Source organism: Haliotis rubra, unplaced genomic scaffold (genome assembly GCF_003918875.1).
Source record: "Haliotis rubra isolate DU_JTF1 unplaced genomic scaffold, ASM391887v1 Scf269, whole genome shotgun sequence".
NCBI classification, from domain to species: domain Eukaryota; kingdom Metazoa; phylum Mollusca; class Gastropoda; order Lepetellida; family Haliotidae; genus Haliotis; species Haliotis rubra.
In genome coordinates, this window is record NW_025766769.1 from 1323829 (window position 1) to 1339775 (window position 15947).

A 15947-nucleotide genomic window follows, 5' to 3' on the forward strand; every position below is an offset into this window, starting at 1 on the left:
TACCATGCGATACAGTTCTCACCGTACATACATACATGCGATACAGTTCTACATACATACATACCATGCGATACAGTTTCACCGTACATACATACATACCATGCGATACAGTTCTCACCAACATACATACCATGCGATACAGTTCTCACCGTACATACATACCATGCGATACAGTTCTCACCATACATACATACCATGCGATACAGTTCTCACCATACATACATACCATGCGATACAGTTCTCACCAACATACATACCATGCATACCATATAGTTCTCAGTTCTCACCGTACATACATACATACCATGCGATACAGTTCTCACCGTACATACATACCATGCGATACAGTTTCTCACCGATACATACATACCATGCGATACAGTTCTCACCGTACATACATACCATGCGATACAGTTCTCACCGTACATACATACCATGCGATACAGTTCTCACCATACATACATACCATGCGATACAGTTCTCACCATACATACATACCATGCGATACAGTTCTCACCAACATACATACCATGCGATACAGTTCTCACCGTACATACATACCATGCGATACAGTTTCTCACCGTACATACATACATACCATGCGATACAGTTCTCACCATACATACATACCATGCGATACAGTTCTCACCATACATACATACCATGCGATACAGTTCTCACCATACATACATACATACCATGCGATACAGTTCTCACCGTACATACATACCATGCGATACAGTTCTCACCATACATACATACCATGCGATACAGTTCTCACCATACATACATACATACCATGCGATACAGTTCTCACCATACATACATACATACCATGCGATACAGTTCTCACCGTACATACATACCATGCGATACAGTTCTCACCGTACATACATACCATGCGATACAGTTCTCACCATACATACATACCATGCGATACAGTTCTCACCGTACATACATACCATGCGATACAGTTCTCACCGTACATACATACCATGCGATACAGTTCTCACCGTACATACATACCATGCGATACAGTTCTCACCGTACATACATACCATGCGATACAGTTCTCACCGTACATACATACCATGCGATACAGTTCTCACCATACCACATACATACCATGCGATACAGTTCTCACCAACATACATACCATGCGATACAGTTCTCACCAACATACATACCATGCGATACAGTTCTCAGTATTGGTGTGGTTCTTGAGACATACATACCATGCGATACAGTTCTCAGTGGTGTGGTTCTTGAGAAGCATATAATATTGGTGTGGCTCTTGAGAGGCATATAATATTGGTGTGGCTCTTCAGAGGCATGTGGTATTGGTGTGGCTCTTCAGAGGCATGTGGTATTGGTGTGGTTCTTCAGAGGCATATAGTATCGGTTTGATTCTTGAGAGGCATATAATATTGGTGTGGCTCTTGAGAGGCATATAATATTGGTGTGGTTCTTAAGAGGGATCTGGTATTGGTGTGGTTCTTGAGAGGCATATAGTATTGGTGTGGTTCTTGAGAGGCATATAATATTGGTGTGGTTCTGGAGAGGCATATAGTATTGGTGTGGTTCTTAAGAGGGATCTGGTATTGGTGTGGTTCTTGAGAGGCATGTGGTATTGGTGTGGTTCTGGAGAGGCATACAGTGTTGGTGTGGTTCTTGAGAGGCATATAGTATTGGTGTGGTTCTGGAGAGGCATATAGTATTGGTGTGGTTCTGGAGAGGCATATAGTATTGGTGTGGTTCTGGAGAGGCATATAGTATTGGTGTGGTTCTGGAGAGGCATATAATATTGGTGTGGTTCTTGAGAGGCATATGGTATTGGTGTGGTTCTTGAGAGGCATGTGGTATTGGTGTGGTTCTGGAGAGGCATACAGTGTTGGTGTGGTTCTTGAGAGGCATATAGTATTGGTGTGGTTCTGAAGAGGCATATTGTATTGGTGTGATTCTTGAGAGGCATATAGTATTGGTGTGGTTCTTGAGAAGCATACAGTATTGGTATGGTTCTTGAGAAGCATATAGTATTGGTGTGGTTCTTAAGAGGGATCTGGTATTGGTGTGATTCTTGAGAGGCATATAGTATTGGTGTGGTTCTTGAGAGGCATATAGTATTGGTGTGGTTCTTGAGAAGCATATAGTATTGGTGTGGTTCTTGAAAGCATATAGTATTGGTGTGTTTCTTGAGAAGCATATAGTATTGGTGTGGTTCTTGAGAGGCATATAGTATTGGTGTGGTTCTGGAGAGGCATATAGTATTGGTGTGATTCTTGAGAGGCATATAGTATTGGCGTGGTTCTTGAGAGGCATATAGTATTGGTGTGATTCTTGAGAGCCATATGGTATTGGTGTGGTTCTGGAGAAGCATATGGTATTGGTGTGGTTCTTGAGAAGCATATAGTATTGGTGTGGTTCTTGAGAAGCATATAGTAATGGTGTGATTCTTGAGAGGCATATAGTATTGGTGTGATTCTTGAGAGGCATATGGTATTGGTGTGGTTCTTGAGAGGCATATAGTATTGGTGTGGTTCTTGAGAGGCATATAGTATTGGTGTGGTTCTGGAGAAGCATATAGTATTGGTGTGGTTCTTGAGAAGCATATAGTATTGGTGTGGTTCTTGAGAGGCATATAGTATTGGTGTGGTTCTTGAGAGGCATATGGTATTAGTGTGGTTCTTGAGAGACATATAGTATTGGTGTGGTTCTTGAGAGACATATAGTATTGGTGTGGTTCTTGAGAAGCATATAGTATTGGTGTGGTTCTTGAGAGGCATATAGTATTAGTGTGGTTCTTGAGAGGCTTTACGACTTACAGTACTATGTGTCAGTCACTCCGATATGTTTGTCAAAATATAGTATGGATGCATCCAACTAGTCCGTTGCGTCAGGTTTTGAAATTAAAGAAAAAAACATAAATCGTAGAATGCAAATGAACCACATGAAATAATTGCCACAAAGTCCGTTCCACATCCAGAAGAAATCGCTGAGAAAAGCAGAGCCGATAGTAAAAGTTCCGACCATATTACGAGCACTTGTTTATTTGTTTGTTTCATGCATGAAGTTTTGTTCGTTGTTTAACGCCGAGCATTTCAGCATCAGTATCTATCTGCTTGTATATAAAGGTAATAGCACCAGGTGGTACGATCAGTTGCCCTACGTCCTCTGCTGTCGAGCTTTTTAACGCACACTTTCACACTGTAGGCTCAATGCAACCATAACACATGACGTCTCTAGCCAAGACCGGGAACCGCCTGTGGCTTGAAGCTTTTGTCGCTTTACTTATCGTTATGCACAAGGAACTAAATTAGGCAGACCCTTATAACTTTCATTAAGATGACCTCTATGATGATGATGTGTCAATGATACCACTGTTTAATAGCACATTTCAGGTGATGAAAGACAAGGTTTAAGAGGGTTTGCCAGAACGCAGCCCACATGCATGTAATGCATGGGTTATCCGGGGTAATAATGTGCTGTGCCTTGATTGTTAGCGCTATGAGCCTACCTAGTGTGGAGTTTGGCGCTATATAAATGGACACATTATTATTATTATTATTATTATTAAATCATGCTACCCACTCGTATCTTGGAAAGCTCTATCTGTGCCTGGCTTTCAAGGCTATTTAAATGTGAATATGCCACCCGTATCATCCATACACGTTAAAATGACTTCACAGGAGCAGGTGGCAGATAGTGGGTATGCATGCAGCTGGCATGTCCTTCAAGGCCATCGGGCGTCAGTTTGGGTACCGCGACTCTGTCATTAGTAGACCAGAAACACCAAAGTGATGTCAAGGATCGATCAGGGCCCAGGAAGGCCCTTCCAGCATTAAGATCGCAATGTGTCCCGTTACGTTAGGTGTGAACCCTTCACCACGAGCACCTGTTTGAAGCAATTCTGGATGCCCAACAGACGTTTGTCAACCAGGGCTGTGCGGAACTGTCTCACGACTTTTGCCCTGGTACAACAGACGTCCATCTCTGACATCTGAACGTCAAGGGCAGTCTGCAGTGGTCTCGTGCTCTTCGGCGCTGGAATCTTCGAACCAGGAGATGGATCCATTAGTCAGACGAAAGCAGGTTCCTGCTCCATGTTACGAATGGTCGTCTAAGAGACATTGGATGCGCAATCACTTCTTTTGTGCCGAGGAACATTCATCCTACTGTTCCCTTTGGTGGAGGCGTAGCGTCTCCCATGACGTTAAGTTGACCAGGGTGACCTAATGGCCAGCGCTACATCACGGACAGTCGTTATCAATTTGTGGTGCCTCATTTTGATAAACAACCAACTGAAATTATAAATTAACATATTGTCTACATTTTGTTGTTTTTCTTTAGTCAATTATTCAATTTTCCATCAGATAATTAGGCATTACTGCCCTTTTCGAAGTATGAAAGTTCTGACACCTTGTTCACTGTTCTAAAACATGGGGGTGCTTAACTAAGTTCCATGTGTATGTTTGAATGTACATTTTCATATAAAACACTCAACATCTATATTTTACCATTCGACCAAGAACGATCGCAACCGTTGATAGTTTTAATCACACCTGACAATAACGTAATGATATTTGTTAAAAAAAAATAAAATTCGGAGGTGCTAAAAGTTGATTGGTCAGATCATAGGCCACATGATGACTGGTATCTCTTTATTAGCCCATGTTTCGGCATGCCCTGAACAAAGTCTCGACAAACAAACGTTTAATCACAATTTGATAATAGGTGATAGATTGAAGCACATAATTTTATCATACCAATAGAAAAATGAGTCATTAGATTGATTTGGAACCTGTCATCTGTGGGAGTCGTCTGTCTGAAAAGCTTCATATCGTTCAAGATGTACAGTGCAACTGAAAGTGGCGTATACACAATATTGTTGATGTTAGACCCACATTACCATTTACCGGTCGTGTCGTGTCTATCCACACCTCTCATAGCCATCCTACAGGTGTATCTTGTGTATTGACAAACAACAGAAACAATGGGTGGTTACTATTTGGATACAGTTACAAGTCGATCAATAGAAGAACGCCGGTGACGTTGTCAACAGACAACATAATGTCCTTCACATGTACAACCTCAAGTAGATGCATTGCGCCATGTCACTGAATCGATATCAGGCCAGGCATATATGTTTATAACAACTTATATCTATCCAATGAACATGTGATGTATTTGTAAAACAAAGTGCAGTGCTGCCACGTGAATTTGAGTTACACTTTCTGAAAACCAAACCAATAGGGATTTCTTTCCGTTAAAAGTCAACCGTGGATTGGATGATGACGTCACACGCACCTGTTTGGAGTTATGGGGGCTATAAATTGCCGAGGGATTGATAATCAGATCATCTTCATCATGAGGTCGTTGCTGGTGCTGTGTTTGCTGGTCCTCCTGACTGTTGCCCAGGATGGCGGACTCCGTCCCCATTTCGGATACAGTAGCTCTAGGTCGGGGGGAAGTTACCGTCGTCCAGGAAGTGGAGGATACAGACGACCGTAAGTGTGTCTCTCTATCATAATCTATGGAACCTTGGACAGAACAGGTGTTTTCGTATGTGAATAAATGTATCATGGAGTCTTCAGAAAAAAACGAATAGACTCTAAGGCATGTCAGGTTCCCCTTGAACATAGGGTGAAGAACTTCAAGCTTTCTCTTATTGTATGCTTGCTATCCTGTGTGTGTACGTACTTAGTGAGTGGTGTGTTGGCGGCCGCTTGGACATATTTTCCATTTCTAGTAAATCTGCATACTTCAGTTTGTTCAAGTCTTTTTTTAAATATATATATATGTGCGTGCGTGTGTGTGCAGATAACAAATTACGGTAACCATTTAGCTATATCAAACGATGCAGCTATGCTACCTATTATTGGAAAAAGGAACCTATTATTTATGTCTACACGAACCAAGTTCATGTCAAAGAAATATATAAGCCTTGTGTGTATATAAGCCATTTTGGGTATTTAGATATAGTGTATGCACCTGTGTTGGAACTTTGGTAGATGTATGGGATCAGGGTGTGTATTGTGTTGGGCAACTGAATTCCATTTCAACATGCAGCTGGTAGCAGTTAAATCAAGTTCTTAAATCAAAACCTGAAATGATATTTGTTCACTTTGTTGAACAGCAGCTACTACTACAACGATGACCACTACAACTACCACCGCAACTACCCTTACCATGTAACAGCCCCTCCTACACTGCCTCCTACGCAGCCTCCTACACCGCCTCCTACCGCACCACCGTTCCCGTCGAATCTCTACAATCACATTCCAGAGGACCTTCTTGGCAGGGCTCTCTGCATCATACTAGGAACCGATACCCTCACCAATTACAAAGCTTATCAACAAATACAGAAGTCCTACGGAAGGAGCTATACATACATCTTTTACAAAATTTTGCAACTGTTGATGACTACATTCAAGCCAAGTCTCAGTGGTTTACGCGATGAAGGTATAACAACAATTCCTAGTTTATTGTTGAAGACAAATTCCTGAACAACTAACTTTCCCAATACCAAGCCCCACAGGCCTCCGACAAATTCCTGAACAACTAACCCAATACCGACCCCCACAGGCCTCCGACAAATTCCTGAACAACTAACCCAATACCGACCCCCACAGGCCTCCGACAAATTGCATAATAACTAACCCAATCCCAACCCCCACAGGCCTCCGACAAATTCCTGAACAACTAACCCAATACCGACCCCCACAGGCCTCCGACAAATTGCATAACAACTAACCCAATCCCAACCCCCACAGGCCTCCGACAAATTCCTGAACAACTAACCCAATCCCAACCCCCATAGGCCTCCGACAAATTCCTGAACAACTAACCCAATCCCAACCCCCATAGGCCTCCGACACATTCCTGAACAACTAACCCAATCCCAACCCCCAAAGGCCTCCGACAAATTCCTGAACAACTAACCCAATACCAACCCCCACAGGCCTCCGACAAATTGCATAATAACTAACCCAATCCCAACCCCACAGGCCTCCGACACATTCCTGAACAACTAACCCAATCCCAACCCCCAAAGGCCTCCGACAAATTCCTGAACAACTAACCCAATACCAACCCCCACAGGCCTCCGACAAATTGCATAATAACTAACCCAATCCCAACCCCACAGGCCTCCGACAAATTGCATAACAACTAACCCAATACCAACCCCACAGGCCTCCGACAAATTCCTGAACAACTAACCCAATACCGACCCCCACAGGCCTCCGACAAATTGCATAATAACTAACCCAATCCCAACCCCCACAGGCCTCCGACACATTGCATAACAACAAACCCAATACCAACCCCCATAGGCCTCCGACAAATTCCTGAACAACTAACCCAATACCGACCCCCAAAGGCCTCCGACAAATTGCATAATAACTAACCCAATCCCAACCCCCACAGGCCTCCGACAAATTCCTGAACAACTAACCCAATACCGACCCCCACAGGCCTCCGACAAATTGCATAACAACTAACCCAATCCCAACCCCCACAGGCCTCCGACAAATTCCTGAACAACTAACCCAATCCCAACCCCCAAAGGCCTCCGACAAATTGCATAACAACTAACCCAATCCCAACCCCCACAGGCCTCCGACAAATTGCATAACAACTAACCCAATACCAACCCCCACAGGCCTCCGACAAATTGCATAACAACTAACCCAATCCCAACCCCCAAAGGCCTCCGACAAATTGCATAACAACTAACCCAATACCAACCCCCAAAGGCCTCCGACAAATTCCTGAACAACTAACCCAATACCAACCCCCACAGGCCTCCGACAAATTCCTGAACAACTAACCCAATACCAACCCCCAAAGGCCTCCGACAAATTCCTGAACAACTAACCCAATTACAATCCCCAAAGGCCTCCGACAAATTCCTGAACAACTGACCCAATACCAACCCCCAAAGGCCTCCGACAAATTGCATACTCAGTTAATGCCGACCCCCAAAGGTCCTCTCAGACAAATTGCTCACTCAGTAAATGCCGACACCTTACTTATGAAAAATACATAACTGTGATAGACATTATCGATATAATGTTGCTATTATTTAATATATGAACGGTTCAGACAGATCCGGCATCATCAGGTTGGTTACGATCATCCTTCGCTCACGGCTCGTAAACCCTTTCCACGTTGGCCAGCACCACTCGGGACTTCTCCCGGGAAGCGCTGTCTGGGATTCATCCACTAAGAACCTTAAGGCAATGTGAACACTCCCCAACACTGTAGCAGTCTGCATTACCCAAAGTGTCAGAAGCAGTGCCAATCACATTATTGTCTAAGAAGACTGTGAATTCAAAATGCTGCTTTAATTGGATTGATCAAAGCCAACAAGGTCAGATTTGTCGGGCGGGATACGTCGGAGTTTGTGTATGGGTCTATTGCATGACGCCCTCAATATGTTCTAGGTCTTACCATGGATGCACCTCTGAGTAAAGGGCGGTAGGGAAGCCTAGTGGTTAAAGTGTTCGCTCATCACGCCGAAGACTCGGGTTCGATTCCCCACATGGGTACAATGTGTGAAGCCCATTTCTGGTGTCCCCCGCCTTTAAACCAAACTCGCTCACTCACTCACCTCAAAGTAAAACGAATGGTATGACAAAGACTGTAATGACATGACCGAGCCACGCCATCATGGTTGTATCTTAAGATACCATGTATGTGACAACGCTTGGCGTCCACTGACAAGGTGTTGGACAATATAATTAAATTCATTACATTATCTACATTGTATACTTGCAGCATTCAGTGACCTGTCATCAGCTGGTAAGGCGTGGTTATGCAATCTCCTTCAAAACATGCCTAGCAGCTACACAAAATGTGGCTTCGAACAGCTCATCGGCGTCTTGTCTGACCAGTGTACGCCTGGGGCCTATACGCCAACTACTGCAACTATAACAGCCACGACTACACTACCGACGAATTTTACAGCCGCAACTACGACAACAACCACGGCTGCTCCCTCCCTCAGTAAGTGTGTGAGTCAATGCGATGCAACAATTTCATGCGACAAGTATTCTGGCATTTGCACCTCAGAATGACTGTCAAACAACAGCACCCCTTGGATTTCGGTGACACCTACCAAAGAATGTAGACATGAGATATGTACAGTTGGTTTCCATTCAAACGAGTTCTGTTTTTCTTTGCATCCATAGTGACCATTCAATCCCCACCGGGAGATTATGGATATAATGGGAATGTTTATGTTGTTGTAAATATGTTTATTTGTGACTTTGTCCCATCAATTTATTTAACCAGTTTATTGTCGTACCAAAGACATCTGACATGATGAGATTACTAAGCAACCTACCCACTTCTGTGATCCCAACAACATTCATACCAGTCTTGAATAGATACAACAGTAGACAGCAGCCGAGCCAGCATGCTTTGGGTATAATACATGATATATAGTTTAGTCATGTCGAGGCTTCCTAACAACAGACGGCGGGTAGTCTAGTGGTTAAAAAAAGGTTTGAAACTGAATCCGCTGACTCACTTCATAACAAACGGTACTGGGCTATGTTTGTTGTTTATCAAAGAAAACAGAATTTACAAGGACAAGTTTGAAATGTTTATGATGAGAAACTTTTGCTTCCCCTTACAAGATTGCAACGATCTTTCAACGATCCGAGCTCTTGCCAAAACAACAAGAATCATGGGAGGCATCGCAATACAGGAGGGAGCCTACGACTCCTACGCCTCCCTCAACATCGGGGGCAGCGTCAACCCCGTGTGTGGAGCTACAATCATCGACTCCTGCACTATTCTGACAGCTTCACACTGTGTTGAGTAAGTCCGCCTACCTTCCACTCCCCTCGTTGTTCTGTCAGTCCACCTACCTTCCACTCCCCTCGTTGTTCAGTCAGTCCATCCATGTCTACTGTCTGTTTTGTTTTGTAAGTACTCCACATTCTACTTATCCGAGTGTTAAGTCAGTACATCCACATTCTACTTATCCATGTATTAATTCAGTACATCCACATTCTACTTATCCATGTATTATTTCAGTACATCCACATTCTACTTATGCGTGTGTTAATTCAGTACAGCCACATACTACTTATCAGTGCATTAAGTCAGTACACCCGCATTCTGTTATCCGTGTGTTAAGACAGTACATCCACAATCTACTTATCCCTGTATTAATTCAGTACATCCACATTCTACTTATCCATGTATTAATTCATTACAACCGCATTCTACTTATCCATGTGTTTAGTCAGTACAACATCATTCTACTTATACGTGTGTCAAGACAGTACATCCACATTCTACATACCCATGTGTTAATTCAGTACATCCACATTCTACTCATCCGTGTGTTAATTCAGTACATCCACATTTTACTTATCCGTGTGTTAAGACAGTACATCCGCATTCTACTTATACACGTGTTAATTCAGTACACCAACATTCTACTTATCCGTGTGTTAATTCAGTACATCCACATTCTACTCATCTGTGTGTTTAGTCAGTACATCCACATTCTATTTATCCGTGTGTTAAGTCAGTACATCCACATTCTACTTATCCATGAGTTAAGTCAGTACATCCACATTCTACTTATCCATGAGTTAAGTCAGTACATCCACATTCTACTTATCCGAGTGTTATGTCAGTACATCCACATTCTACTTATCCGTGTGTTAATTCAGTACATCCACATTCTACTTATCCCTGTATTAAGTCAGTACATCCACATTCTACTCATCCGTGTGTTAATTCAGTACATCCACATTTTACTTATCTGTGTGTTAAGACAGTACATCCGCATTCTACTTATACACGTGTTAATTCAGTACACCAACATTCTACTTATCCGTGTGTTAATTCAGTACATCCACATTCTACTTATCTGTGTGTTTAATCAGTACATCCACGTTCTACTTATCCGTGTGTTAAGTGAGTACATCCACATTCTACTTATTCATGTGTTAATTCAGTACATCCACATTCTATTTATCCGTGTGTTAAGTCAGTACATCCACATTCTACTTATACATGTGTTAAGACAGTACATACACATTCTACGTATTCATGTTTTAAGTCAGAACACCTACATTCTACTTATCCGTGTGTTAAGTCAGTACACCAACATTCTACTTATCCAAGTTTTAAGTGAGAACATCCACATTCTACTTATCCGTTTGTTAAGTCAGTACACCAACATTCTACTTATCCATGAGTTAAGTCAGTACATCCACATTCTACTTATCCATGAGTTAAGTCAGTACATCCACATTCTACTTATCCGAGTGTTGTCAGTACATCCACATTCTACTTATCCGTGTGTTAATTCAGTACATCCACATTCTACTTATCCCTGTATTAAGTCAGTGCATCCACATTTTACTTATCCTTGTGTTAAGTCAGTACATACACATTCTACTTATTCATGTGTTAAGTCAGAACACCTACATTCTACTTATCCGTGTAAGTCAGTACACCAACATTCTACTTATCCAAGTTGTAAGTGAGAAGATCCACATTCTACTTATCCGTTTGTTAAGTCAGTACACCAACATTTTACTTATACGTGTGTTAGGACAGTACATCCACATTCTACTTATCCGAGTGTTATGTCAGTACATCCACATTCTACTTATCCATGTGTTAAATCAGTACATCGACATTTTACTTATCCATGTCTTAAGGGACTGCATTCAGATTCTACTTATCCGTGTGTTAAGTCTGTAAATCCAAATTCCACTTATCCATGTATTAAGACAGCACATTCACATTCTACTTAGCCGTGTGTTAAGTCAGTACGTCAACATTTTACTGATCCGTGCGTTAAGTCAGTACATCCACATTCCACTTATCCGTGCGTTAAGTGAGTACATCCACATTCTACTTATCCATGTGTTAATTCAGTACGTCCATTTTCTACTTATCCGTGTGTTAATTAAGAACATCCATATTCTAGTTATCTGTATGCTAAGTCAGTAGACCGTCATTCTACCTGTCCTTGTGTTAAGTCAGTACATCCACATTCTACATATCGATGTGCTAATTCAATGCATCCACATTCTACTTATCCGTGTGTTAAGTCAGTACTTCCACATTCCACTCATCCATTTGTTAAGTGAGTACATTCACATTCTACTTATAGCTGAGTTAAGTATGAGTACATCCACATTCTATTGATCCACGTGTTAAGTGAGTACATCCACATTCTACATATCCATGTGTTAAGTCAGTACATCCACATTCTACTTATCCGTGTGTTAAATCAGTAAATCCACATTGTACTTATCCATGTGTTAAGTCAGTGCATCCACATTCTACTTATCAATATTTTAAGATAGTGCACCACATTGTACTGATGTATGTGTTAAGTGAGTGCATCCACATTCTACTTCTCCGTGTGTTAAGTGAGTACATCCACATCATACTTATCCGAGAGTTAAGTGAGTACATCCACATTCTACTTATTCGTGTGTTAGTTCAGATCATCCACATTCTACTTATCAATATGCTAAGTAAGTACATCCACATTCTACTTATCCACGTGTTAAGTCAGTACATCCACATTCTACTGATCCATGTGTTAGGTCAGTACATCCACATTCTACTTATCCACGTGGTAAGTCCGTACATCCACATTCTACTTATCCGTGTGTTAATTCAGTAAATCCGCATTCTACTTACCCGTGTGTTCAGTTAGTACATCCACATTATACTTATCCATGTGTCAAGTGAGTGCTTCCACATTCTACTTAACCGTGTGTTAAGTCAGTACATCAACATTCTACATATCCATGTGTTAAGTCAGTACATCCACATTCTACTTATCCTTGTTTTAAGTCAGTACATCGACATTCTACTTATCCACGTTTTAAGTTAGTGCACCACATTGTACTGATCCATGTCTTAAGTGCGTGCATCAGCATTCTACTTTACGTGTGTTAAGTCAGTACATCCACATTCTACTTATCCGTGAGTTAAGTGAGTACATCCACATTGTACTTATTCATGTGTTAATTCAGGACATCCACATTCAACATATCCAAGTGTTAAGTCAGTGCATCCACATTCTACTGATCCACGTGTTAAGTCCGTAGATCCACATTCTACTTATCTGTGTGTTAATTTAATACATCCGCATTCTACTTATCCGTGTGTGTTCAGTTGGTACATCCACATTATACAAACCTATGAGTTAAGTGAATACATCCACATTCTACTTATCCATGTGTTAAGTCACTTCATCCATATTCTACCTATCCATGTGTTAAGTGAGTGCTTCCACATTCTACTTATCCGTGTGTTAAGACAGTACATGGACATTCTGCTTATCCATGTGTTAAGTGAGTACATCCACATTCTACTTATCCGTGTGTAAAGTCAGTACATCCACATTCTACTTATCAGTGTTAATTCAGTACATCCACATTCTGCTTGACCATGTCTAAAATCAGTGCATGCACATTCTACCTATCCGTATGTTAAATCAGTACATCTACATTCTACTTATCCGTATGTTGAGTCAGTGCATCCACATTTCTACTTATCCGTGAGTTAAGTGAGTACATCCACATTCTAGAATGTTGATTTACTGACTTAACACACGGATAAGGAATATCTGGATGTACTGTCTTAACACACGGATAAGTAGAATGAGGATGTACTGTCTTACCACACGGATCAGTAGTTTGTGGATGTATTGAATTAACACGTGGATAAGTAGAATGTGGATGTACTTACTTAACAAATTGATAAGTAGAATGTGGATGTCCTTAGTTAATACATGAATAAGTAGAACAGTTGACTTGTATTTGCGTGGGATTGTGACCGCTAACGCAGGTAAGACAGGAACCGCCTACCGATTGCTCCACCTGGTATCATCATTATTTTGTTGATAGCTGCTGTTTGAAGCGATGAACGACGGGCTCTGGATTTTGTAGATAATTGCATTTAATATTGAAACGTATTTAATTAGATTAATATGCATACACCTCCAAGTTGATCATTTTGTCAGCTGTTATTAGTTCGTAACACAAGGAAGCACCGCCTTAACACAGATCGTAACTTCCTTGTGTAGGTTCCAAACTGCTGATGAAATCCAGGTGAATGTGGGCAACCACACAACAATAGAATCAACCACCATGCTTAACGTCAACAGCTTCGAGATGCATGAGAACTACAGCACTCAAACCACAGGTAAAAATCACAGTCGATGAAACCTGCAACATTCAATACATGAAACAATCAATGTCCGTGAGAAGCGACAAAACCCTTGCCACATTCATAAGAAATCTCTGCCAGAAACAGAGTCGATTGTACAGTTGTGACTATATCATGAGCAGATATTTGTTTCAGCAGTATTACAGCTGTATGATGTTATTTGTAAACAAATCGAGTCTGAACCAGACAATCCAGTGATCATCACCATGCGTAACGATGACAGGGCATGTGTTTATGAATCACTATAGGGCATTATATCCCTTACCACTAAACGAGACCATATCACCCCTGTACTCTCATCATTACACTGGCTTCCAATCAAGTTCCGGATTGACTTCAAACTTCTTTGCATTGTGTATAAATGTTTGCATAATCAAGCTCCTTCATATCTCTCTGAATTTCTCACTGTCTACTCCCCTACCAGAACTCTCAGATCTCAAGACCAATGTCTTCTCTCCGTTCCCAAAGTTCTGCTTTCTTCTTTTGGCAAGAGGTCTTTCCAGTACGCTGGTCCTACTCTGTGGAATTCTCTCCCTCTCCACATAAAGCAGTCTCCCACATTGGAAACTTTCAAAATTAAGTTGAAGACTTCCTTTTTTTCCAAAGCCTATCTCTAAAATCAAGCTTTCTGTCATCAATTTCAATGTATACTTATTTTGCTATTTTATCCTCTGTATGCACTGTATGTATGATGTTATGTAGCGCCTTGAGCATGTATCAGTGGGTGGAAAATGGCGCAATAAAATATCCATTATTATTATTAATATTAACTATAGGTAACATTCGTAGTCAATTAAGGTATATATTTCCAAAATATTTCTACCAATAGTGTCATTATATTTTGGAAAGTACATGTATAGTTGAACAAATCATAGACACTGGCTCTTATTTACAAACTTCATTACGTTGCAGCCAATGATGTAGCGATCCTCAAGGTCGACCCCATCGACTTCAACGCCATCTCCAACACCGCCCCAGCCTGCCTCGCCACCGCCGACTACGCTATGACAGGACAGGACTGCACTGTCGTTGGATTTGGAGCTACTAGCTTCGGTAATCCCAGAATGTTGTGTGTATATCCATCAATGTTGTTTGGATACTTTGTGTGTCAGTCGGAATTCGCAATGTGGAAGAGTTCCACGGGAATTCCGGAATCCATGATCGTTGGTTTGGGCCTGGGGTTGACCTGATTCCGGTTTGTCAGCACCATGACTCTGCTGAGAATGTGGTCAACGTCTAAGTTGGAGTATATCCTTACTCCTTCATCAGGTGAATGATGTCAACTTGTTTATTATGGGGAACACCATGTGCCAGAGTATATCCTTACTCCTTCATCAGGTGAATGATGTCAACTTGTTTATTATGGGGAACACCACGTGTCAGAGTATATCCTTACTCCTTCACCAGTTGAATGATGTCAACTTGTTTATTATGGGGAACACCACGTGTCAGAGTAAATCCTTACTCCTTCATCAGGTCAATGATGTCAACTTCTCTATTATGGGGAACACAACGTGTCGGAGTATATCCTTACTCCTTCATCAGGTGAATGATGTCACCTTCTTTATTATGGGGAACACAACGTGTCGGAGTATATCCTTACTCCTTCATCAGGTGAATGATGTCACCTTCTTTATTATGGGGAACACAACGTGTCGGAGTATATCCTTACTCCTTCATCAGGTGAATGATGTCACCTTCTTTATTATGGGGAACACAATGTG

At 41.6% G+C, this 15947-nt stretch overlaps 1 protein-coding gene across 1 annotated transcript; it reads left to right on the top strand.

Annotated features, from left to right (window-relative positions):
- Positions 1-5316: 5316 nt before the first annotated feature.
- Positions 5317-15413, top strand: LOC124280494. Its single transcript, XM_046716433.1, has 6 exons — positions 5317-5504; positions 6137-6459; positions 8779-9006; positions 9642-9825; positions 14081-14199; positions 15136-15413. Exons 1-6 carry the CDS (start codon positions 5317-5319, stop codon positions 15411-15413), a joined length of 1320 nt encoding a protein of 439 aa, XP_046572389.1.
- The last annotated feature ends 534 nt before the right edge of the window (positions 15414-15947 follow it).

Coding starts and splice junctions, on each gene's coding strand:
- LOC124280494 (XM_046716433.1), top strand. CDS start 5,317: ATGGGGGCTATAAATTGCCGAGGGATTGATAATCAGATCATCTTCATC. Junction 6,460..8,778: donor CAGTGGTTTACGCGATGAAG/GTATAACAACAA, acceptor GTATACTTGCAG/CATTCAGTGACCTGTCATCA. Junction 14,200..15,135: donor CTACAGCACTCAAACCACAG/GTAAAAATCACA, acceptor ATTACGTTGCAG/CCAATGATGTAGCGATCCTC.